Raw genomic sequence first — 25,594 nt, forward strand, 5'->3', positions numbered from 1 at the left:
TATGTGTGTGTATTGTGTGTGTGTGTATTGTGTGTATGTATGTGTGTGTATTGTGGTGTGTGTGTGCATTGTGTGTGTGTGCATTGTGGTGTGTGTATGTGTGTGTATTGTGTGTGTGTGTGTGTGTATTGTGGTGTGTGTGTGTGTATTGTGGTGTGTGTGTGTGGGTGTGTGTGTGTGTGTGTGTTGTGGTTTGTGTGTATTATGGTTTGTGTGTGTGTGTATTTTGGTGTGTGTGTCTGTGTATTGTGGTGTGTGTGTCTGTGTATTGTGAGTGTGTTTGTGGTGAGTGTGTGTGTGTTTGTGGTGAGTGTGTGTGTCTGTGTGTGGTGAGGGTGTTTGTGTGTGGTGACTGTGTTTGTGTGTGGTGAGGGTGTGCGTGTGTGAGGGGGTGTGTGTGTGTGTGGCGGGGTGTTTGTGTGTGGTGAGGGTGTTTGTGTGTGGTGAGGGTGTGCGTGTGTGGTGAGGGGGTGTGTGTGTGTGTGGTGGTTGTGTGTGTGTGTGTGGTGAGGGTGTGTGTGTGTGTATGTGGTGATGTGTGTGTGTGTATGGGTATGGGTATGTGTGCGGTTGTGTGGTGTGTGTATTGTGTGGTGTATATTGTGAGTGTGTGGTGTGTATTGTGTGGTGTATATTGTGAGTGTGTGGTGTGTATTGTGTGGTGTATATTGTGAGTGTGTGGTGTGTATTGTGTGGTGTATATTGTGAGTGTGTGGTGTGTATTGTGTGGTGTATATTGTGAGTGTGTGGTGTGTATTGTGTGGTGTATATTGTGTGGCGTGTGTGCGTGTGTATATTGTGTGGTGTGTGTGTGTATATTGTGTGGTGTGTGTGTATATTGTGTGGTATGTGTGTCTGTGTATTGTGTGGGTGTGTGGTATGTGTGTGTATATTGAATGGTTGTGTGTGTGTGTGTGTGTGTGTGTGTGTGTGTGTGTGTGTGTAGTGTGGTGTGTGTCTGTATTGTGTGGGTGTGTGGTATGTGTGTGTATATTTTATGGTTGTGTGTGTGCATTGTGGTGTGTGTGTGTGTGTGTATTGTGTGTGTGTATTATGGTGCATGTGTGTGTGCATTGTGGTGCGTGTGTATGTGTGTGTATTGTGGTGTGTGTGTGTATTGTGGTGTGTGTGTATGTGTGTGTATTGTGGTGTGTGTGTATGTGTGTGTATTGTGTGTGTGTGTTTTGTGGTGTGTGTGTATGTGTGTGTATTGTGGTGCGTGTGTATGTGTGTGTATTGTGGTGTGTGTGTGTATTGTGGTGTGTGTGTATGTGTGTGTATTGTGGTGTGTGTGTATGTGTGTGTATTGTGTGTGTGTGTGTGTATGTGTGTATGTATGTATGTATGTGTGTGTATGTATGTGTGTGTATTGTGTGTATGTGTGTGTATGTATGTATGTGTGTGTATTGTGTGTATGTGTGTGTATGTATGTATGTGTGTGTATTGTATGTGTGTGTATTGTGTGTGTGTGTATTGTGTGTGTATGTGTGTGTATGTGTGTGTAGTGTGTGTGTATGTGTGTGTATTGTGTGTGTGTATTGTATGCGTGTGTGTATCAATGGTCGGCACAACATTGTGGGCTGAAGGGCCTGTTCTGTGCTGTACTGTTCTATGTTCTATGTTCTATGTTCTATGTGTGTATTGTGTGTGTATTGTATGTGTGTGTATTGTGTGTGCGTATTGTGGTGTGTGGGGTTGTGTATTGTGGTGTGTGGGGTGTGTGTGTGTGGGGTGTGTGGGTGTGTGGGGTGTGTGTGTGTGTGGGGTGTGTGTGTGTGTGGGTGGGTGTGTGGGGTGTGTGTGTGTGTGGGGTGTGTGTGTCTGGGGGTGTGTGTGTGGGGGGGAGTGTGTGTGTGTGGGGGGGTTGTGTCAGGGTGGTGTGTGGTGTGTGTGTTGGGGGGTTGTGGGTGTGTGTGGGGTGTGGGGATGTGTGGGTGGGGGCAGTTTCTGTTTGGGGTGTGTGTGTGTGGGGAGTGTGTGTGGCGTGTGTGTTGTGTGTGTAGTGTGGTGTGTGTCTGTATTGTGTGGGTGTGTGTGTGTGTAGTGTGGTGTGTGTCTGTATTGTGTGGGTGTGTGTTATGTGTGTGTATATTGTATGGTTGTGTGTGTATGTGTGTGTGTGTCTGTATTGTGTTGGTGTGTGGTATGTGTGTGTGTATATTTTATAGTTGTGTGTGTGTGCATTGTGGTTGGTGTGTGTGTTTATTGTGTGTGTGTATTGTGCGTGTGTGTATTGTGCGTGTGTGTGTGTGTGTAGTGTGTGTGTCTGTATTGTGTGGGTGTGTGGTATGTGTGTGTATATTGTATGGCGGTGTGTGTGTGTGTGTGTGTGTGTAGTGTGGTGTGTGTCTGTATTGTGTGGGTTTGTGGAATGTGTCTGTGTATATTTTATAGTTGTGTGTGTGCATTGTGGGTGTGTGTGTGTGTACTGTGCGTGTGTGTGTGTATGCATTGTGATGCATGTGTATGTGTGTGTATTGTGTGTGTGTATGTGTGTGTATTGTGGTGTGTGTATGTGTGTATTGTGTGCATGTGTCTGTATGTGTGTATTGTGTGTGTGTGTGTGGTGGGGTGTGTGTGTGGTGAGGGTGTTTGTGTGTGGTGAGGGTGTGCATGTGTGGTGGTGTGTGTGTGTGTGTGTGTGTGTGTGTGGTGATGATGTGTGTGTGTGTATGGGTATGTGTGTGGTTGTGTGGTGTGTGTATTGTGGTGTGTATTGTGGTCTGTGTGTATTTTGGTGTGTGTGTGTGTATTGTGGTGTGTGTGTGCATTGTGGTGTGTGTATGTGTGTGTATGGTGTGTGTGTGTATTGTGGTGTGTGTGTGTATTGTGTGTGTGTGTATTGTGGTGTGTGTGTGTGTATGTGTGTGTATTGTGTGTGTGTGTGTATTGTGGTTTGCGTGTATTGTGGTTTGTGTGTGTGTGTATTGTGTGTGTGTCTGTGTATTGTGTGTGTGTGTATTGTGGTGTGTGTGTGTGTGTGTGTGTGTATTGTGGTGTGTGTGTGTGTGTTTGTGTGTATTGTGGTGTGTGTGTGCGTGTGTGGTGAGGGTGTTTGTGTGTGGTGAGGTTGTTTGTGTGTGGTGAGGGTGTGCGTGTGTGGTGGGGTTGTGTGTGTGTGGTGAGGGTGTTTGTGTGTGCTGAGGGTGTTTGTGTGTGGTGAGGGTGTGCGTGTGTGGTGAGGGTGTGTGTGTGTGTGTGTGTGTGGTGAGGGGGTGTGTATGTATGTGTGTGTATTGTGTGTGTGTGTATTGTGTGTGTGTGTGTGTGTATTGTGGTGTGTGTAAGTGTGTGTATTGTGGTGTGTGTGTGTATGTGTGTGTATTGTGTGTGTGTGTGTGTGTGTGTGTGTGTGTGTGTGTGTGTGGGTATTGTGTGTATTGTGTGTGTGTGTATATTGTGGTGTGTGTGTGTGTTGTGTGTGTGTGTCTGTTGTGGTGTGTGTGTGTGTTGTGTGTGTGTGTATTGTGGTATGTGTGTGTATTGTGTGTGTATGTGTGTGTATGTATGTGTGTGTAGTGTGTGTGTGTATTGTGGTGTGTGTGTATGTGTGTGTGTGTGTATGTGTGTGTGTGTATTGTGTGTGTGTGTATGTGTGTGTATTGTGTGTGTGTATTGTGGTGTGTGTGTGTATGTGAGTGTATTGTGTGTGTGTATTGTGTGTGTATGTGTGTGTGTATTGTGGTTTGTGTGTGTGTGTGTATTGTGGTTTGTGTGTGTATTGTGGTTTGTGTGTGTGTGTGTATTGTGTGTGTGTGTATATTGTGGTTTATGTATGGTGTGTGTGTTTATGTGTGTATATGTGTGTGTGTTGTGTGTGTGTATTGTGGTGTGTGTATGTGTGTGTATTGTGGTGTGTGTGTATTGTGTGTGTGTGTATTGTGTGTATTGTGTGTATGTGTGTGTGTATTGTGGTGTGTGTGTATTGTGGTGTGTGTGTGTATATTGTATGGTTGTGTGTGTGTGTGTGTGTCTGTCTGTATTGTATGTGTGTGTGGTATGTGTGTGTGTATATTTTATAGTTGTGTGTGTGCATTTTGGTGGATGTGTGCGTTTATTGTGGTCAGTGTGTGTATTGTGGTGTGTGTGTATTGTATGGTTGTGTGTGTGTGTCTGTGTGTGTGTGTAGAGTGGTGTGTGTCTGTATTGTGTGGGTGCGTGGTATGTGTGTGTATATTGTATGGTTGTGTGTGTGTGTAGTGTGGTGTGTGTCTGTATTGTGTGGGTGTGTGGTATGTGTGTGTATATTTTATAGTTGTGTGTGTGCATTGTGGTGGGTGTGTGTGTGTATGCATTGTGATGCATGTGTATGTGTGTGTATTGTGTGTGTGTGTGTATTGTGGTGTGTGTGTGTATTGTGGTTTGTGTGTGTGTATTGTGTGTGTGTGTGTATTGTGTATTGTGTGTGTGTATTGTGGTGTGTGTGTGTGTATGAGTGTGTATTGTGTGTGTGTGTGTATTGTGGTTTGTGTGTATTGTGTGTGTGTGTGTATTGTGGTTTGTGTGTATTGTGGTTGTGTGTGTGTGTATTGTGGTGTGTGTGTGTATTGTATGGTTGTGTGTGTGTGTAGTGTGGTGTGTGTGTATTGTGTGTGTGTGTGTTTTGTGTCTGTGTGTGTGTGGTGTGTGTGTGTATTGTGTGTATGTGTGTGTATTGTGTGTATGTGTGTGTATTGTGTGTATTGTGGTGTGTGTGTGTGTGTGTTTGTGTAATGTGGTGTGTGCCTGTGTAATGTGGTGTGTACGTGTGTAATGTGGTGCGTGCATGTGTAATGTGGTGTGTGCGTGTGTAATGTGGTGTGTGCATGTGTAATGTGGTGTGTGTGTGTGTGTATATATTGTGTGTGTGTGTATTGTGTGTGTGTATTGTGGTTTGTGTGTGTGGTGTGTGTTTGTATTGTGTGTGTGTGCATTGTGGTGAGTGTGTGTTCATTGTGGTTTGTGTGTGTATTGTGTGTGTGTGTGTGTATTGTGTGTGTGTGTGTGTATTGTGTGTGTGTGTAATGTGTGTGTGTGTAATGTGTGTGTGTGTAATGTGTGTGTGTATTGTGTGTGTGTATTGTGTGTGTGTATTGTGGTGTGTGTGCGTGTGCGCATTGTGGTGTGTGTGTGCATTGTGGTGTGTGTGCGTGTGTGTATTGTGGTGCCTGTGTGTGTATGTGTGTGTGTGTGTGTGTGTGTGTGTGTGTGTGTGTGTGTACATTGTGCGTGTGTGTGTGTGTGCGTATGTGTGTGTGTGTGTGTGTGTGTGTGTGTGTGGGTATTGTGTGTATTGTGTGTGTGTGTATATTGTGGTGTGTGTGTGTTGTGTGTGTGTGTATATTGTGGTGTGTGTGTGTGTTGTGTGTGTGTGTCTGTTGTGGTGTGTGTGTGTGTTGTGTGTGTGTGTGTATTGTGGTGTGTGTGTGTATTGTGGTGTGTGTGTGTGTGTGTGTATTGTGGTGTGTGTGTGTGTGTGTGTGTGTGTGTGTGTGTGTGTGTATTGTGGTGTGTGTGTGTGTGTGTGTGTTTTGTGGTGTGTGTGTGTGTATTGTGGTGTGTGTGTGTATTGTGTGTGTGTTTATTGTGGTGTGTGTGTATTGTGCTGTGTATTGGTGTGTGTGTGTATTGTGTGTGTGTGTGGTGTGTGTTTGTATTGTGTGTGTGCATTGTGGTGAGTGTGTGTTCATTGTGGTTTGTGTGTGTATTGTGTGTATGTGTATTGTGGTATGTGTGTGTGTGTATTGTGGTGTGTGTGTGTGTGTGTGTGTGTGTGTGTGTATTGTGGTGTGTTGTGTGTGTGTCTGTTGTGTGTGTGTGTGTGTGTGTGTGTGTATTGTGGTGTGTGTGTGTGTATTGTGGTGTGTGTGTGTGTATTGTGGTGTGTGTGTGTGTATTGTGGTGTGTGTGTGTGTGTGTGTGTATTGTGGTGTGTGTGTGTGTGTATTGTGGTGTGTGTGTGTGTGTATTGTGGTGTGTGTGTGTGTGTATTGTGGTGTGTGTGTGTGTGTGTGTGTGGCCCTCGATGTTGTGCTGACCTGCCATACCGATCTGAAGCCCATCTAACCTACACTATTCCATGTACGTCCATATGCTTGTCCAATGACGACTTAAATGTACCTAAAGTTGGCGAATCTACTACCGTTGCGCAAAGCGTTCCATACCCTTACTATTCTCTGAGTAAAGAAACTACCTCTGTCATCTGTCCTGTATCTTTCACCCCTCAATTTAAAGCTCTGCCCCCTTGTGCTTGCTGTCACCATCCTAGGAAACAGGCTCTCCTTATCCACCCTATCTAACCCTCTGATTATTTTATATATTTCAATTAAATCACCTCTCAACCTTCTTCTCTCTGACGAAAACAGCCTCAATTCCCTCAACCTTTCCTCTTAAGACCTTCCCTCCATACCAGGCAACATCCTAGTAAATCTCCTCTGCATCCTTTCCAAAGCTTCCACATCCTTCTTATAATGCGGTGGCCAGAACTGTACGCAATACTCCAAGTGCGGCTGCACCAGAGTTTTATACAGCTGCAGCATAACTGTGTGTGTGCATTGTGGTGTGTGTGTGTGTGTGGTGTGTGTGTGTATTGTGGTGTTTGTGTGTGTGTGGTGTGTGTGTGTATTGTGGTGTTTGTGTGTGTGTGGTGTGTGTGTGTATTGTGGTGTTTGTGTGTGTGTGGTGTGTGTGTGTATTGTGGTGTTTGTGTGTGTGTGTGTTGTGGTATGTGTGTGTGTGTATTGTGGTGTGTATGTGTATTGTGTGTGTGTGTCTTGTGGTGTGTGTGTGTGTATTGTGTGTGTGTGTGTCTTGTGTGTGTGCGTATTGTGTGGTGTGTGTGCGTATTGTGTGGTGTGTGTGTGTGTGTATTGTGGTGTTTGTGTGTGTGTCTTGTGTGTGTGTGTCTTGTGTGTGTGTGTCTTGTGTGTGTGTGTATTGTGTGGTATGTGTGTATTGTGGTGTGTGTGTGTCTTGTGGTGTGTGTGTGTTTATTGTGTGTATGTGTATTGTGTGTGTGTATTGTGTGGTGTGTGTGTATGTATCGTTGTGTGTGTGTGTGTGTGTGTGTGTGTGTGTGTGTGTGTGTGTGTGTGTGTGTTGGGAGGGGACTGTGTATGTGTTCTCCTCCCCACCAACCCCGCACACACATGCAAATCTCTGGGGTGAATTTGTATTTGCAGATAGGTTCTATTTTGTTCAAAAAGCTCACAATATGTCGACTGTCAGTCAATGTGGTATTTTATAAACTCCTACTTTAGAAATATAAACAAGTCTGATCCAAGCTAAAATACGAACGCATTCTAAACAAGGCCTCACACCTAACATGCATTGTCTGAACTAAAATGTCACCTCTTCTTTACACTGATTAAGTCTTTAGTTCTCACAGGGCAATGATTTGAAAGAAATTCAGAGATTTAGATATACATATTAATCAATTAAAATCTTCTAACTGATTAAAGATTTAACAGTACCTTCGATTTATGCAGGGCATCCTCATCTGTTGTGTTACTCTTTGATCTTCTAATTACAAATTCTATGTCTAATGCCACCTCTCTCATGAACACCTGAGGAAGGAGCAAGGTTCTAAAAGCTTCTGTTTTCAAATAAGCCTGTCGAATTGTAACCTGGAATCATGTGATTTGTGACCTTGTCCACCCCAGTCCAACGCCACCATCTCCAAATCATATATTCAAAGCTGAGATAGATAAGCTTTTAATCTGTAAGAGAATCAAAGGTTATTGGGGAAAGTCAGGAAAGTGTATGTGTTATGGTCTTTAAAAAGATGTAACTTTTTATTCATTGATCCCTGGAGCAGAAATAGTGTTTATGTAAATAATGTTGACAATAGATCAGTGATCTCTCATTGATTCCATCTGTGAAGGCTGAAACAATGTACCTTGTTGAGGAATGGAATATCACTGCCAGCAACTCAGGATTTCTGTGTTTAACTGTACATGTGCAGACATCAAAATTTGTCAGCTTCTTACACAGAAGTAGTAGTGGGTGCTGACAGCCTTATCATTAATAATCATGCAAATCCCAGAGCACTTTTAGAAAAAATCTAGATTTTGCATCGTTTACAGTTTTGATGTCAAAACTCTGACATGTGAACCCTTGCAACTGTTTTTCTAAGATTTTGTTTTACAAATGCTGAATAATCAGCGTACATGATGCAGAACATATGCTGTACATTACTGACATGCTTTATATATTGAAGCAATTTGATGATGGTTATGGCAATTTTGTCAAAATGAATTCAAACAGGCAGTTTTGAATTGATCATTTAACTTGGTTCAGACAAAAGCTGTTGAAGTATACTGTGTATCTTACACTGGTATGGTACTTTTTGAAAAAATCCCACTTTCCATCATTGCCCCTCTCCCATTCTGTATTGTTTACGTCCTGCACAAAAGAGGATATGTGTGCCGTTGTAGACTTTGTTGCAAATTATTGAAGAGAGCAAGTTGTGTGTAGCTACATGTGACTAATTTCATCATTTTGACTTTTAGGCACAAAGTAATAGAATGCAGAAAATTACTGAGGAAGATGATAGAGTATGGCCTGTTGCTTCTGAATTAATTTTGATTGCTTCTTAAATTTCCTTGAACGTTTTGTTAAACATCTTATAAAATGATTGGTAACATTTCCTCAACTACACATAATATGCTATGTAGTTTATAATTTTCAACCTAATGTTGCTGCAATTCTGAAAATGCCAATCTATTGTAATTCTCCTGTGTTTATTAAACATCTGTGAATTTCTTTTAAGGATTTCAGCAAGAGTCATCTAGCTCAGATGCTGTGTGTACATTTAGTGCTATCCTGAGAGAATAATATAAGTTGGAAGCAAACGTGATGGAATTTTATAGTACAGGACAAATGCAGGGAATGCCACTGGTACAGTCCTCAGTGTAACAGGAAAAGAGGTCACAGAGGCTTAAGTTGGGCTGAAACAAGGATGCTCCAATATCCTAAAAAAAAATGTTAGGCCCAGATAGGACCTTTCTGTTAAATCACTATTACAGAATTTCAGAGTCACTGAATTTGGCCCAACATGCCAGCACCGGCTCTTCAAATTTGCATAATTACCTAATACCAATCTCTTGCTTTTTTCATACATCCTCGCACAATAGTTTTGTCCAAATTATTATTCCAGTGCTCTCTTGAATGCCTCAATTGAACCTGCCTCCACCACACTTATAAGCAGTGCATTTCATACCCTAACTAATTGAGAGTGAAAAATGTATTTTTTCTCACAATACCCTTGCTTCTTTTGCACATCAGTTTAAATTTATGCCCTCTTGTCCTTGATCTTTGTTAACAACAGGAACAGTTTCTTCCTGTCTATTCTATCCAACCTACTCATGATTTTGAAAGCCTTTGTCAAATCTCATCTCAGGTTTCTTCTCTCCAAGGAGACCAGCATCAAATTCCTCTATTTATCCTCATAGCTAAAGTTTCACAATCCTGGAAACATTGTTGTAAATCACTTTTGCTCTCTCTGTAATGCATCTTCATCTTTCCTATAATGTAGCACCCACAACTGTATACTGCATTCCAGCTGATGTCTAACAAGTGCCTTTATACAAGTTCAGCATCACCTCCTTGCTTTTGCATTCTATGCTTCTATTAATAAAACCATGGAAACTATGTTAGAGGACACTAACAGCCTAGCTGCTGAAGTAGGAAACCAGAAGTCAATGTTTTTATTTGATACTAGATTTATTTGTAGAATACAACATCATTATACAATTCTACCACGTCCCTCACCAACACTCAACAACATAGAAGTCTGTCTTTATAGGTGATCAAGAGATGCTTTCCTCATCAAACTGTTCAGAGATGTCATTATACACCTCTGTAGCAGGTGGGACTTGAACCCAGGCCTCCTGGCTCAGAGGTTGCAATACTACCAGTGAACTACAAGAACCATGTATATGTGTTGGACGCATTTATTAATCAACCTGTTCTGAGGAGGTGGGGAATATGGGGCCAGGGAGAGCAGGAACGGACTCTCTCTGTTTAAGACCTGTTTCTTGAACCCGGACTTGAACCCGGGCCTTCCTGTCCAGGAGTATGGACACTACCACTGCGCCACAAGAGGGTCCCTAAACTTTGCCATAAGACATACATATGTGATACCTTTTTTTTCCCCTAATCAACCTGTTTAGAGCTGTTATTACATATCTCTGGAACAGGTGGGACTTGAACCCAGGCCTTTCTGGTTCAGAGGCAGGGACAATGCTACTGCACCATAAAAGAGACCCCCTCCCCCCTCAAAGTTGCCGTTGTCTAATCAGACCATAGGACTGCACTCTCATTAGAGAAAGATGGCTGGCAGTGGTTTAACCTGATAGTCACCACGCCTCAATCAAGGGTAAAGGATGAGAAGGTTCGTGGTAACTTCAGTTGGTGTAGGAATTGAACCCACACTGTTGACATCACTCGGCATTGCAAACCAGCTATCCAGCCAAATGAACTAACCCAGCCCCTATAAATAAAGTCAAATCAAGTGGACTTGAACTCAGGCTTTCTGGTTCAAAGGCATGTACGCTACCTCAGTACCACAAGAACTCTTAAAATTTAGTATGACATTAAGCATTATAGATATTTTCCAATCTACCTGCTCAGATGTTATAACACACTTCTAGAGCCTGTGGGATGTGAACCTGGGCCTCCTAGCTAAAACTTTGGGACACTACCACAGTGCCACAATAGCCCCTTCCTAAATAATGTCCTCCACCTGTTTATCGTTAACCTCATTTAACAGTTAACACTAACACTACTTGGTATCCATAGTAACACATCTTATTTGGAGAAAATGAATAGAGTTAAAGGAGAAATTATTCAGTATGAGTTCAACCAGATGGAGACTGGTTGGGCTTATCTCCAAAGAAGAAGTGAAGAGTAATCAGTCACTGGGATATAGATAAGGGAAACAAAATAGTGTTGAGTAGGTAAGATGTCAGTTATGAGCAAAGAAGAAATCATGTTTAGTGGGCAGCAACAGACTGAAATGGTAGGTCCCTAGTCTTGTTTACGGAACATGGAGATGATGTAGGAACAGGTTGCTTGGGGCTGGAGCAGTCTGAAGTAGGTTAGTGTGGAGGGAAGATCTCCAGAAGATGTGGAACCATTAATGGAGTTTGAGATGTTGACTTGATGTTCAATAGTGGGGTTAAACTCTGGTGGAGATGGGAGAAGGTCTCAATGAAATTAATTTTGAAGTCATTTTCCTAATCCTCATGTTGGATGATTAGGGTACACATGTAGACATAGCTGCACTATTTTGCATGAGTTAGTGCTTGTACTGAGTTGAGTCATGGGAACTGTTTAAAAGGTTGTCAGAAAATTTGGGTTCTCCATGTTTTGAAGGCCCCTACTAGGCTTTTGTAAAATGAGAATAGGGTGGGAATGTGTAGTTTTACAGAGTTACAAATAGAAGCCTTGGTGGTGGAACAGACATAAAGAGGAAGCTACATTCAGAATTTGGAAATATTTTGTTAAGTTTTGAACTTTTTAAACAGCCTGAGATAATGCCCAGGGTTGAATGATGTCAAGGCCAAAGACATGTAGGTTTTGTGTTAGCCAGGAGACTGGCATTGGTTTGTTCAACTTGCTAATTTTCTTTCAAATTAAAGTCATAATGATGGATAGTCTCTTAGAAAATGAAACAATAATTCTTGAATTAATAACAATGGCATAGATAGAAAGTTAAATGTTATAAGCATGTGCATGAATGCTGATCCCCATTTATTAGTAAGGTAACTTTATGAACAGGCTTACAGGAAGGGTCTGTTCTGAAGGAGGGTCACTTGACCCGAAATGTTATCTCTGATTTCACTCCACAGATGCTGCCAGTCCTGTTGAGCTTTTCCAGCAATTTCTGTTTTTGTTTGGGATCAGGCTTGTTTAGTTGATATTTTTATAAACTTTTACCAATTACTTATTTTCTCTTAAAGTAAGAAATGAGAATGTCTTTAAATGGAACATCACTTCTTGTTTTTAAATATAGTAGTTTCATGATTTAATGTACCTGAAAGGAACAGAAACTGCATGAGGACACATAGACACACCCTTTGGTAAAAAGGCAAATTCATACACAAAACAAAACATCAAGAGTAGGTTCAGAGAAAGTAGCAGCTAGGGATCATTCATTGAAGCTTTCAACTCTTTTGAGACCCCAGTGGCTTCTGATGTTACTGAATAAACCAAAACCCAGAAATCTGGATCTGAGAGAGCTAGCCACACCCTTGCAGGCTTCTTCTATTGTTCAACTTTAAAATAAATCCCCAAGGCCTCACAAATTGATTATTTAAGTTATCTTCAGTAGCTAGTTTGTCACTTCTGCCTTACAACCTCTCTTCAAAAAATACAGAACAAAATAATCTTTTAAAGTGACATTATCTCCACAAGCAGAGGTTTGGCTTTATTTCGAGGTTTTGCTGTGGGCCAACCTAGACTCCCTGTGTTCACGATATGTCCTAAGTGAGGCAATGCAATTGCCTTCATTCAAGTGGTGTTCCCCAAGCTCAGTTGAACTAGCAAGGCTTTTCACTTACATCAGAATATCCTGCAACTCATATAGTCCACTTACTGCACTTTCTAATGATAAAGCAAGATGCTGTGCCTGTTTGAAGTCTAGTTGGGCTTCAGCTGGTAGGTGCTTTTGCATGGTCACAACATTTGTCCCACATATGAAACTATTTCTCAGCATCTCATTAAGTGTTAAACCAAAGTCACTTGATCACTTCAGCAATCCTGATATAGATTGTGCTGGTTCTCGAACTGTCAAATTAAATCTGATAGCATCTCAGAATTGGAGAGGCTTGGGGAGGAGGCTTGGGGTCATAATATTCCCTAGCTAAATCTATCGGCTTTTGAGAAGCTTTAGTATCTGGTGACTCAGTGAAAATTAGGTTCCTAATAACCGAAAGAGCTGAGGGTCCACAAGCTGTCAGAAGAAATACTCATTGCATTTCATCTGCCTCATGTCATTTTCCCAGGAAAAAAGGGTATTCCTTTCACATAGATAGTAGGAACTCCCAATGCTGGGGAATCTGAGATGGCACGGTGTGAATCTAGATGAACACAGCAGGCCGAGCAGCATCAGAGGAGCAGGAAAGTTTGACGTTTCTGAAGAAGGGTCTCGACTGGAAACATCAAACTTTCCTGCTCCTCTGATGCTGCTTGGCCTGCTGTGTTCATCCAGCTTCACATTGTATATTCCTTTCACATACTGGGACTAGTCTTCAATGGCAGGATCGAATGAGTAAAGCTTCCCAAACAACGGCATGATGCCAGAAATGTTTATGCCAACTCAAAGGTGACTGTTGTAAGCAAATTTCTTTAGGAGTGTGCTTTTCTCTCATTGCCACTGCAATAACTCCACAGAAGGCAGCATCCCGTCACCAAGTCACCCTTTATTTATATGTGGAGAGTCCTTGACATTGATCCAGCTTCCTCAGAGCCAGACTTCAGATTAAACAAGATGTCTGACACTCCTGTTTTTATCTGTCAGCCCAGGTCCCTGATTGAACCAGATTAACAGTCCTGGCTAGGAACTCAAATTCTAATATGTCCACCTTCCTGACCTCATCACAATCACTGCTCTTCTGGTAGACACTGAGGGTTCAAAATAGCAGATGCCCTTCTGGCTTATAGAAGTGTGGGGGTTATTCAAAAAAGAAATTAGTAGAGCAAAGAGGGGACATAAGAAAATTGGCATGTAACATTAAGGAAAGCACAAGGGTGTTTCATAAATATATTAGGGGCAAGAGAATAACTAGGGAAAGAATAGGGCCAAGTAGGGACCAAAGTGGCAATGTATGTGTGGCGCTGGAAGTCAAAGCTGAGGATTTACATCTGTATTTACAATACTACAATGTTGCTATAATTTTCCTCCCAGATTTCTATGATATACTTGAACCAATTCACATTTGGAGGGAGGAGTTATTAACGGTTTTAGGAGCCTTGAAGATGCATAAATCCCCAGATCAGATAAAATGTGTACCAGACTTCTGTGGGAGGCAAAAGAAGAAACTGTAGGAGATCTGCCATTAATTTTCTATTCATCACTGGCCGTAGTAGGGATGTCAGAGGAATGGGGGATAGCCAATGAAGTCCAATTGTTTAAGAAGATAGGTTGGGATAAATCAGAAAACTGCTGTCCAGTTTGTCTAACATCAGCAGGGAAACTATCGAAGGAAGTTCTGAGGGACAAATTAGTCGCTACTTGGACACATAAGGATTAATCAAAGATGGTGAACATAGCTTTGTCAGGGAGATTGTGTCTAACAAATCTGATTGAATTTTTTGAGGTGACTAGGTGCCCGGATGAGGATAGTGTAGTTGATATAATAGTCTACATGGATTTCACTAAGGCTTTTGACAGGCTTAAGAAGCTAAGATGTCAAGGAATCCAGGACAGTTCAACAAATTGGATTCAAAATTGCCTTTGTGATAAGAAGTAGTTGAAGGGTGTTTTTATGAATGGAGGCTTGTTTCCAGTGATATACTGTAGGGTTTAGTGCCAGGTCTCTTGCTGTTTGATGTATACAAGTGCTTTTCCTTTAGCAATTGTTCTGGCAACACAAATTGGCTTGAATGCAATTGACGAACAGGGGAATGGTATTTGTAAAATGTGAACTTTTGGTGGCTACAGTACGATTCTGTCTAGTATGGATTACATGTCATAAACCTCAAATATAATATCACACACAGAACAATTTATTAGGAAAATATAAGACCATAAGACATAGGAGCAGAAATTAGGCCACTTGGCCCACAAAGTCTGCTCCACCATTCAATCATGGCTGATAAGTTCCTCAATCCCATTCTCCTGCTTTCTACCTGTAACCCTTGATCCCCTTGATAATCAAGAACCTATCGATCTCATTCTTAAATGTACTCAATGACCTGGCCTCCACAGCCTTCTGTGGCAATGAATTCCACAGAATTCACTGGATGAAGTAGTTTCTCCTTATGTCCATTCTAAAAGGTCTCCCCTTTATTCTAAGGCTATGCCTTTGAGTCCTAGACTCTCCTACCAATGGAAACATCTTCCCAACATCCACTTTGTCCAGGCCATTCAGTATTCTGAAAGTTTCAGTTAGATCCCCTCTCATCCATCTAAACTCCATTGAGTATAGTCCCAGAGTCCTCAAACATCCTCATATGTTAAGCTTTCCATTCCTGGGACCATTCTCATGAACCTCCTCTGAACCCGCTGCAGGGCCCGTACATCCTTCCTGAGATATGGGGCCCAAAACTGCATGCAATACTCCAAATATGGCCTGACCAGAGTCTTATAAAGCCTCATTAGAGTATCCCTGCTTTTATATTCAGGTCCTCTCAAAATAAATGCTAACATTGTATTTGCCTTCCTGACTACTGACGTAACCTGCAAGTTTACCTTGAGAGAATCCTGCACTAAAATTCCCAAGCCTCTTTGCACTTCAGACTTCTGAATTTTCTCCTCATTTAAAAAATAGTCCATGCTTTTATTCTTCTTCCCAAAGTGCATGACCTCACACTTTCCCACTTATACTCCATCTGCTACTGTGAAGTCTTAACTTGAAGAGCTTTGCTGAACACATCAAATGCATCAGCATTATTTAAAAATGCAGGTCATTTAAATAGAAGAATGGACTCCAATGCTAAATTGAATGTATAAGTGAAAAAAGGAAGTATAGTTTAAAATAATATGAGTGCTGTTAAAATATCCAATTTTGTGTGTAGTATTTTTGCCTAGATTTTGTTACATGTTTAAATGTAAGAATTTTTGAACTTGCTCATGTAAAACGTTTATACCAAAAGTTGTCTGTGTTACAACCTACTCTTTTCCAGTACTATTTTGAATGCAGTGTTACTCAGATTTACAGTGCATTTTAATACTACAATTAACTTCAATGACAATGGGCTGCATAGGAAAGAAAGGCCAGATTCCTTTGCTTCACTTATCTGAAAATCTAATGAGAAGTCTGTGCTGATGGAATGTCAGGTCAGATCAGCATTTAAAGGGAGGTGGGAATTTTACTAAAAATCGCTGACATGTCAATTTTGGGGTGGGGGTGAGGCACGGAATGGGGTGTGGTTTCATGGAGGGTTACTGGCTGTAGGCTCAATCTCACACAAATTTGAGCTGCTCGCCTCTTTTGGATCATCCTCGCACACTCATGCAGTACTGACCGTTGCTGGGATTTCCTGTGGTACAAGCTTATTTAAAGCCCAGCTGTAAATTCATTGCAAAAGCAAGATCAGATTTGTAAATGTATTGCCTCTCTGCAGCAACACCTATCTGATAAACTGTCCTTATAACTGCACCTAGAAGAATGAAGGCACACAGGTGATGAAGAAATATAGAAAATATAATTGTTATATGTCTTTTGTGACCCAACCCTGCTTTTCCCATAAATGCCATTATTTATATAGCACAATTTTCTATAAAGCATTACTACTGGGATGCAACTATCACGTTATAGCAGAACCCCCAATATATTAATGATCTGGACGTAGATGTGGGAGACATGATCAGTAAATTTGCAGATGAGACAAAATTTGGAGGTGTTGTAAATAGCGAGAAGAAAAGCCTTGGACTACAGGATGATAAAGTAAGGCTGAGTCACATGGGCTAAATAGTTGCAATGGGAAGGTAATCCTGACAAATATAAAGTGTGACATTTTTGAAGGACTAACAAGGCAGGGAAGCACATGTTGAATGTAGCACTTGTGGAAGAACAGAGGATCAGAGGGACCTTGATGTGCATGTCTATAGATCTTTAAGGCGGCGGGACAGGTGTGTAGGTGCTTCAGAGGACACTTTCCTTTATGGTAAAGATATTGACCTCAAGGGAAAGGAGGTTATGATGGAGCTATATACTACATTGGCTAGGCACAGCTGGAGAACTGTGTGCAGTTCTGGGCATCATACTCTAGGAAGGATGTGATTGTACTGGAGAGAGTGCAGAAAGCTATGAAGACAGACTGAATAGGCTGGGAGATAGTAAGAACTGCGATGCTAGAGCCAAAGATAACACACAGTGGAGCTGGAGGAGCACAGTGGGCCCGGAAGCATCAGATGAGCGGGAAAGTTGATGTTTCGCGCCGGGACCCTTCTTCAGAAATAGGGAAAGGTGAAGGGTGCTCTAAAATAAATTGGGAGAGGAGGGGTGGAGCTGGGGAAATTTGGTGGGATGGTGATAGGTGAGTGCAGGTGGACAGTGATGCGGATTGGTCAGTGAGGTGGGAGGAGAAGAAAGGTGGGAGAGATGATTGTGTCATGTTGTGTCAGATCAAGAAGGTGGGGATGAGAGGGAGGGTTGGTCATGGGATGAGGCCAGGGGTGGGGAGATTTTGAAACTGATAAAGTCCACTTTGACATAACAAGGTGTAGAGCTGGATGAACACAGCAGGCCATGCAGCAAAAGAGGAGCAGGAAGGCTGACGTTTCGGGCCTAGACCCTTCTTCAGAAATGGGAGAAGGGAAGGGGGTTCTGAAATAAATAGGGAGAGAGGGGGAGGCAGATAGAAGATGGATAGAGGAGAAGATAGGTGGAGAGGAGACAGACAGGTCCAAGAGGCGGGGTTGGAGCCAGTAAAGGTGAGTGTGGGTGCAGAGGTAGGGAGGAGATAGGTCAGTCCAGGGAAGACGGACAGGTCAAGGGGGCGGGATGAGGTTAGTAGATAGGAGATGGGGGTGGGCTTGAGATGGGAGGAGGGGATAGGTGGGAGGAAGGACACGTTAGGGAGGCAGGGACGAGCTGGGCTGGTTTTGGGATGGGGTAGGGGGCGGGGAGATTTTGAAGCTTGTGAAATCCACATTGATACCATTGGGCTGCAGGGTTCCCTAGCGGATTATGAGTTGCTGTTCCTACAACCTTCGGGTAGCATCATTGTGGCACTGCAGGAGGCCCAGGGTGGACATGTCATCTGTGGAATGCGAGGGGGAGTTGAAATTGTTCGCGACTGGGAGATGCAGTTGTTTAGTGAAAACCGAGCATAGGTGTTCTGCACAGTGGCCCCCAAGCCTCCGCTTGTTTTCCCCGATGTAGAGGAGGCTACAACGGGAACCGCGGATACAGTATACAGTCCACATTGGTTGTAGGCTCCCAAGGCTGAATATGAGGTGCTGCTCCTCCAGTTTCCGAGTGGCATTATTTTGACACTGGAGAAGGCCCAGGATGGATATGTCATCCAGGGGAGTGGGAAGGGGAGTTGAAATGGTTTGCGACTGGAACGTGTTGTTGTTTGTCGCAAACAGAGTGCACGTGCTGTACAAAGTAGTCTCTGAGCTTCCACTTGGTCACACCAATGCAAAGGAGGTCACATTGGGAGCAGCAGATGCAGTAGACCACATTCGTGGATGTGCAGGTGATCCTTTGTCTGATGTGGAAGGTTTTTTTGGTTCCTTGGATGGATGTGATGGGGTGGTATAAGGGTAGGTGTAGCACTTCCTGTGGTTGCAGGAAAAAGTGCCAGGTGGTGGGTCTAGTCGGGAGTGTGGAGTGGATGAGGGAGCTGCAGAGAGAACTGTCCCTATGGAAGACAGATAGGGGTGTGGAGGGAAATATATCCTTGGTTGTGGGATCAGATTGCAGGTGGCTGAAGTGGTGGAGAATGATACATTGAATCTGGAGTTTAGTGGGACGATACGTGAGGACAACCAGGATTCTGCCTTTGTTTTTGTTATGGGAGGGGATGGGAAGACAGAGTTGCAGGAAATGTAAGAGATATGGCCAAGAGCATTTTGACCACTGGAGGGGGGATGTTGTGATCCTTGAAATAAGAGGACATTTAGGATGTTTGGAAGTAGAACGCCCCATTTTGGGAGTAGATGTGGCAGAAGCGGAGGAATTGGGAGTTGGGGATCGCATTCTTGCAGGAAGGTGGATGAGAGGAGGTGTAGCCTAGGTAGCTGTGGGAGTTGATAGGCTTGAAATAGACATTGGTTTCGAAGCGGTCATCAGAGATGGAGACAGAGAGGTCCAGGAAGGAGAGAGAGAGATACCAGACATGGTCCAGGTGAACTTGAGGTTAGGGTGAAAGGAGTTAGTAAAGTTGATGAACTGTTGAAGCTCCTCGTGAGAGCATGAGGCAATGCTAATACAGTCATTGATATAGCGGAGGAAGAGGTGGGGGATAGTGCCAGTCTAGCTGTGGATGAGGGACTGTTCCACATATCCTATGAAGAGGCAGACATAGCTTGGGCCCATGCAGGTTCCCATGGCCACCCTCTTAGTCTGTAGGAAGTGGAAGGAGTTGAAGGAGAAGTTGTTCAGGGTAGGGACAAGGCTTAATGACAGAAAAAGCTGCAGCTCCACAAGCTTTCAGGAGAACTACTCATTTTTCATCTGCCACGATGTCATTTACCCAGAAAAAGCAATGCAGCATTTCCACATTTTGGTCCTGTCCTCAACGACACGGTTGAATGAATCATTCCCGACCACAAACATGATGTAAGAAATGCAAGCAAGTTTCTTTAGGATCATGCTTTACTCTTGTCAGAGTTAGGTACCATATCTCTGACGCTCACCTTTTTTGTATATTAGTCAGGACTCCTTCATGGGACCAGACTAACAGCCCTAATTTAGGAACTATGAGGTCCAGCTGGCTGATCTTATTACAATCACTACAGTGAGATCTCCTGTTTAAATGCATGTGAGGCTTTTTTTCTTGGATAATTGTTGATCTTTTTAATTCTCTACACAAAAGAGTAGTTGAGGATGGGCCATTGAATATATTCAATGCTGAGTTAACCAGACTTTTGATCAACAAGGTGGATGAGACTGAAAGAGACTGTGAGGAATGTACGGTAAGTCAGTATAACTGTGAAACAGACTGAGAGAGTGGACCTGCATGAGGAGGACAGAAGTGGAAGGAGATAAAAACCAGCAGCAGACAGCGCTTTCAACCTTTTCTATTTGTCACAAAAGAACAGGGAGGAGATTCATGAGTATTTGTTTTTCCTGTGTCTCCTTTGATTGGCCAAGTAGTTTAAATCAGATGTTATTAAACCTGAACAACAATATTAGGAAATAAACTTTTAAATTATTTAACATCCAAATTACTTAGTTAAATAGAATAGAAATAGCTCATAGGAAATGTGTTGCAGCTATGGTATGTGGGAACTGGTAGATGCTATTGCAATCCACGGTTACCATGTCTGCAGCAAGTGTTGGCTGTTTGAGGAACTTGAAATTGATGGGCTGGAGTCAGGGCTGCAGACACACAACACGTCAAGAAGGGCAAGAGCTACTTGGATACTGCTACAAGAGACAGCCACACTCCTTGGATTAACTACAGACGGTTCTGATATAATGTGTGTTTCTTCAATGCAGTTTGGTTTTAATATGATTGAAGAATTTAGATTGCTATTTGTAGAACATGAACTTTCCTTACCTACATTGCATTCCAGCCCCATTATTTAAATAGTGTGGCTATTGCGCAATTTTCTTATAACGCGAGATCACATGAGAATGGAACGATCGTGTTAGATCAGAAACAGCTGTTTATCAGATTTGCTTTGTGGTCAGGGACAGAAGATGTGAATGAGTGGGACAGGTATGGGTATCCAGAATTATGCCTCAGAGGACCTTCAGCCAATGCTCTCGTCCAAGAAGTGCAAGCTTCTTGCTTCCAGCATGAACGAAGGCACAGATTGTAGGAAGGATGAGTTAAATGTGTCATGGTTCAGCCTACTGTTCACATGGAGGAGAAATGAGAAGTGTAATTAGATGAATAGATACAGTTTTCTGCATGAAAGTCAGAATTCAAAACGGCTCTGTTGCCTACCAGGTGCCAAGATTCAGGACGTTTCCTCTGGGCTGGAGAGGAACTCAGAGATAGAGGGGAAGAATGCTTATAAATACCAACACTTAGATAGAATGAAGGAAGGTGTTCCACTCAGGTATTACGGCAGTTGGGGATAAATTATAAAGCAGAACCATAAAAATAATAATCTCTGGATTACCACCATAGCCACAAGCAAATTGGCTAAGAGTAAAGAAGATTTAGAGAGGAAAATGTGTGGCTCAAATGTGAGAGAAATTTGTTCTGATTCATTGTTGAGCTGGTACCATTACTGGGAAAAGACAGTATTTCCTTGGGACGAGCTTCATCTGAACTGAGAACCAGTATTTTTGTGAATTATATAAATGTATCTTGGGCCTTAAAAACACAAATAGGAAAAAAATGAGTAAGTCTTAATAGGTATTACGGAGACGTGGTTCCAGAGTGACTGGAACTGGGAGCTCAATATTCAAAGATAGTTGATGCTGCAGAAGAATTGGCAACAAGGAAAAGGTGAAGTGGCATTGTTAATAAAAAAAAGGTATCAGTATGGTGGTGTGCAGTGATATATGTGCAGTAGATCATGATATAGAAACAGTGTGGATGGAAATAAGGAATAGCAAGGGAAAGAAAACCACAGGTGTGATTGTCTACAAGCCCCCAAAGAGTTGTCTCACTGTAGGACAAAGTACAGTTCAGAAACTAATATCCATGTTTCACGTTTGTCCCGCGATTCTAAAAGGTTTTTGCTGATCTGCCCCAGGCCTCAACTCCTTTCTCATGCTAGCTACACTTAACCCTCATCTCTGTGATATTTCAAAAATCTGTCTACCTACTGTCTAAATACTTTTAGTGACCTAATGTCCACAGTTTTCTGAAGCGGGAACGTCCAGACATTCATTAGTTTGGGATTCCCTCACTAGTGGAAACAACTTACTGTCCACCCCAACCTCGGGTTCACCTGGGCCATCTCCAACACATCCCTCACCTTCCTGGACCTCTCTGTCTCCATCTCAGACAACCAGCTAGAAATTAATGTCCATTTCAAGCCCACCGACTCCTACAGCTACCTAGAATACACCTCCTCCCACCCACCCTCCTGCAAAAGTTCCATCCCGTATTCCCAAATCCTTCGCCTCCACCACATCTGCTCCCAGGATGAGGTATTCCATTCCTGCACATCCCAGATGTTGGCATTCTTCAAGGACCGCAACTACCCCTGCAATGGTCGAGAACGCCCTTGACCGTGTCTCCCACATTTCCTGCAACACATCCCTTACACCCCGCCCCTGCAAGAACTGCCCAAAGAGAACCCCCCCTAGTCCTCACATACCACCCCACCAACCTCCTTATAGAACGCAACATCCTCCAACACTTCTGCCGTCTACAATATGACCCCACCACCCAAGACATTTTTCCATCCCCTCCCTTGTCTGCCTTCTGGAGAGACCACTCTCTCCGCGACTCCCTTGTCCGCTCCACACTCCCCTCCAATCCCACCACACCCAGCACCTTCCCCTGCAACCGCAGGAAGTGCTACACTTGCCCCCACACCTCCTCCCTCACCTCCATCCCAGACCCCACGATGACTTTCCATATCAAGCAGATGTTCACCTGCACATCTGCCAATGTGGTGTACTGTATCCACAGTACCCATTGTACTTGCTTTACATTGGGGAAACCAAGCGGAGGCTTGAGGACCACTTTACAGAACACCTCTGCTCGGTTTGCAATAAACAACTGCACCTCCCAGTCGTGAACCATTTTAACTCCCCCTCCCATTCCTTAGATGGCATGTCCATCCTGTGCCTCCTGCAGTGCCACAACGATGCACCCGAAGGTTGCAGGAACAGCAACTCATACTCCACTTGGGAACCCTGCAGCCCAATGGTATCAATGCGGACTTCACAAGCTTCAAAATCTCCCCTTTCCCCACTGCATCCTAAAACCAGCCCAGCTCGTCTCCTCCCTGCACTGCATCCCAAAACCAGCCCAGTTCGTCCCTGCCTCCCTAATCAGTTCTTCCTCTCACCTAACCCCTCCTCCCACCTCAAGCCACACCGCCACTTCCCACCTACTAACCTCATCCTGCCTCCTTGACCTGTCCATCCTCCCCGGACTGACGTATCCCCCCCTGCCTCCCCACCTATACTCTCCTCTCCACCTATCTTCTCCTCTATCCACCTTCGGTCTGCCTCCCCCTCTCTCCCTATTTATTTCAGAGCCCTCTCCCCATCCCCCTCTCTGATGAAGGGTCTAGGCCTGAAACATCAGCTTTTGTGCTCCTGAGATGCTGCTTGGCCTGCTGCGTTCATCCAGCTTCACACTTTGTTATCTCGGATTCTCCAGCATCTGAAGTTCCCATTATCTCTTCTCAACAGCTGCCATTTTTGATCAGTCAACACTTTCCCTCCAAGAACCAGTCTAGAGAACCTCTTTTGAACTGTCCAGTGCCAAAAAATGCTTTCTTAAGTATGGGAATTAGAATTGTGCAGTACTCCAGGTGCAACCTCACCAGTACCCTTTGTAGTTGTAACAAGATTTCCCGACTTTTACACTGCAATCCCTTAGCTATAAAAGCAAAACTCCATTTGCCTTTTTAATCACTTGGTGCAATGCATGTCAACTTTGTATCCTTCATGAACATGGACAGTTGGATCTCTTTCTGCTGCACAGTTTTGGTTTTTCTCTTCCATCTTGTAAACAGCATAACATCATCAATTTTGAAGAGTCATCGCTGACTTGGAATATTAAAACTTGAAACATTTGTTGCCAGATCTGCTTAGTATCTCCAAAATTTTGTTTTATTTTTCAGATCTCTGGCATCTGCAGTGTTTTATTTATAGTCAAATTTTAGTATTAGTCATTGAATGGCTTATATAATAGTTAGTAAACTGACATTTTCCAAGCTACCATCAGTCCTGAGGAAGGGTCGCTCAACCTGAAATGCTAACTCTGATTTCTGTCCATAGATGCTGCCAGGCTTGTTGAGCTTTTTCAGCAATTTCTATTTTTGTCTCTGATTTATAGTACCCACAGTTCATTTGGTTTTTATTTAGTAAATTTCTTATTCATTATGAGAGCACTTAAACAACTTATACCAAGATTGTAGCAGAAAGCGTGTAAAATTTGGCAGAAACTTGCCAGACATGCCCAATGAAATTAGTGAAATACTATGATGGCTGTGATATACTATGCAAATAAATGCATTTTTGATTGAGCAGTGCTTTGGTAGCATGATATCTTTCAAACTGGATCCAAATCATGATTAATTCCACTTTACTATTATGTTTTTCTTTTTTTGTTATAAATTGCCCAATACTACTTGTGTGTGTGGGAGCTTACAAACATTGGTGCAATCCAGTTACCAGATTGATGAGCTTAGCAAGTGTTATCCACTTGAGGAGCTTCAGCTTAAAGTTGCTGAGTTGGAATCTGAACTGTGAACACTGCAACATGTCAGGGAGGGGGAGAGTTACCTGGACACTGATTCAGTGTAATGTAATCAATGGAGAATGTCATTTTTATTTCTCTTGAATTGTTGTTCCTTAATTTTGCTGCTCAGAGCAGTAGGAGAGTATCAACAAGAATTGCTATTCCTTTGTTCAAAATGCAAACCTTTGCATGCCCACTTTATGTGGTAGTTTTCTTTATTTGACAATATTGATTTTTCCCTTTCATTCATAAACATTTGCTCTGTCAATCTGTTAAGGCAAACATGCAGAGGATATATTTGGTGAGCTGTTTAATGAAGCCAACAACTTCCATATCCGAGCAAATTCTCTTCAAGATAGAATTGATCGTTTGGCTGTCAAAGTTACTCAACTGGACTCCACAGTGGAGGAAGGTAAGTAATTCAGTGCTAGAGCTAATAATTGTCACGATTTATTTGATTTTCTTAAAGTCATTCTTAATGATTTTCTTTCCTATTTTTGAATCTCAATTAAAATCAGTCCATGATTCCTGTAGAGAAACAATGAAGATCTTTTTACTTAATAATATAAATTATGCCTTTTCTGTGATGAGTTACTTTCTTCTTAATGACTGGAAATAAGAATATAGGAACAGGAGAAGCAGCACCTCGATCCTATTTCATGATTCAATGTGATCATGGTTAATATGTGGCTTAACTCCATATACCCTGCTTTTGGTCCATATCCCTTTATAATTAGTTAAGATGTTAACACTCCTAAACCCCTGAAATGTACTAATAACTGTAAATAGGACACAATGTAAGTGTATTTACATTTTAATTCAGTGTTATAGCACTTATTGATCTAACTTAGCTTTATGTTCTCTAAAATAGGCTACAAACAAGTTATAATCATTTCTACATGCTTGACTTTGACAATTCATCACATTGTCATAGAATGTCATAGAATCATAGAACCCCTATTGTGTGGAAGCAGGCCATTCTGCCCGTCGAATACATACTGACACTCCGAAGAGCATATTTTTCAGACCCACACCCACCCCAGTCCCCATAACCCTGCATTTCCCATGGCTTATCCACCTAGTCTGCACATCTCTGGATGCAATGGACAATTCAGCATGCCCAGTCCACATAATCTGCACAACTTTAGACTGTGGGAGGAAACCGGAGCATCCGGAGGAAACCCAAGCACACACAGGGAGAATGTGCAAACTCCATTCAGACAATCATTGAGGGTAGAATCAAACTCAGGCCCCTGGTGCTGAGAGTCAGCAGTACTAATAACTGAGCCACCCCCACAAGAGTAGTTTCTGAATTATTTTTTGCAAAAGTCTTCCTATTAATAGATCTGCCTGAAATTTTGTTTCTGCCTGAATTTCACTGGTGTAAAGT

At 42.7% G+C, this 25,594-nt stretch overlaps 1 protein-coding gene across 7 annotated transcripts in view; it reads left to right on the forward strand.

The window, feature by feature from the left end:
• Window positions 1-25,594, forward strand: part of LOC125453166 (actin-binding protein WASF3-like) — a 116,561-nt gene that overhangs the window by 49,030 nt on the left and 41,937 nt on the right. For all 7 annotated transcript variants that reach the window (XM_059646683.1, XM_048532362.1, XM_048532363.2 and 4 more), the window contains one exon: window positions 24,482-24,616. In XM_059646683.1, the coding sequence (XP_059502666.1) occupies window positions 24,482-24,616 (135 nt within the window). The remainder of the gene's footprint in view (window positions 1-24,481; window positions 24,617-25,594) is intronic.

This window comes from Stegostoma tigrinum, chromosome 6 (genome assembly GCF_030684315.1).
Source record: "Stegostoma tigrinum isolate sSteTig4 chromosome 6, sSteTig4.hap1, whole genome shotgun sequence".
In the NCBI taxonomy this organism is placed as follows: Eukaryota; Metazoa; Chordata; class Chondrichthyes; order Orectolobiformes; family Stegostomatidae; genus Stegostoma; species Stegostoma tigrinum.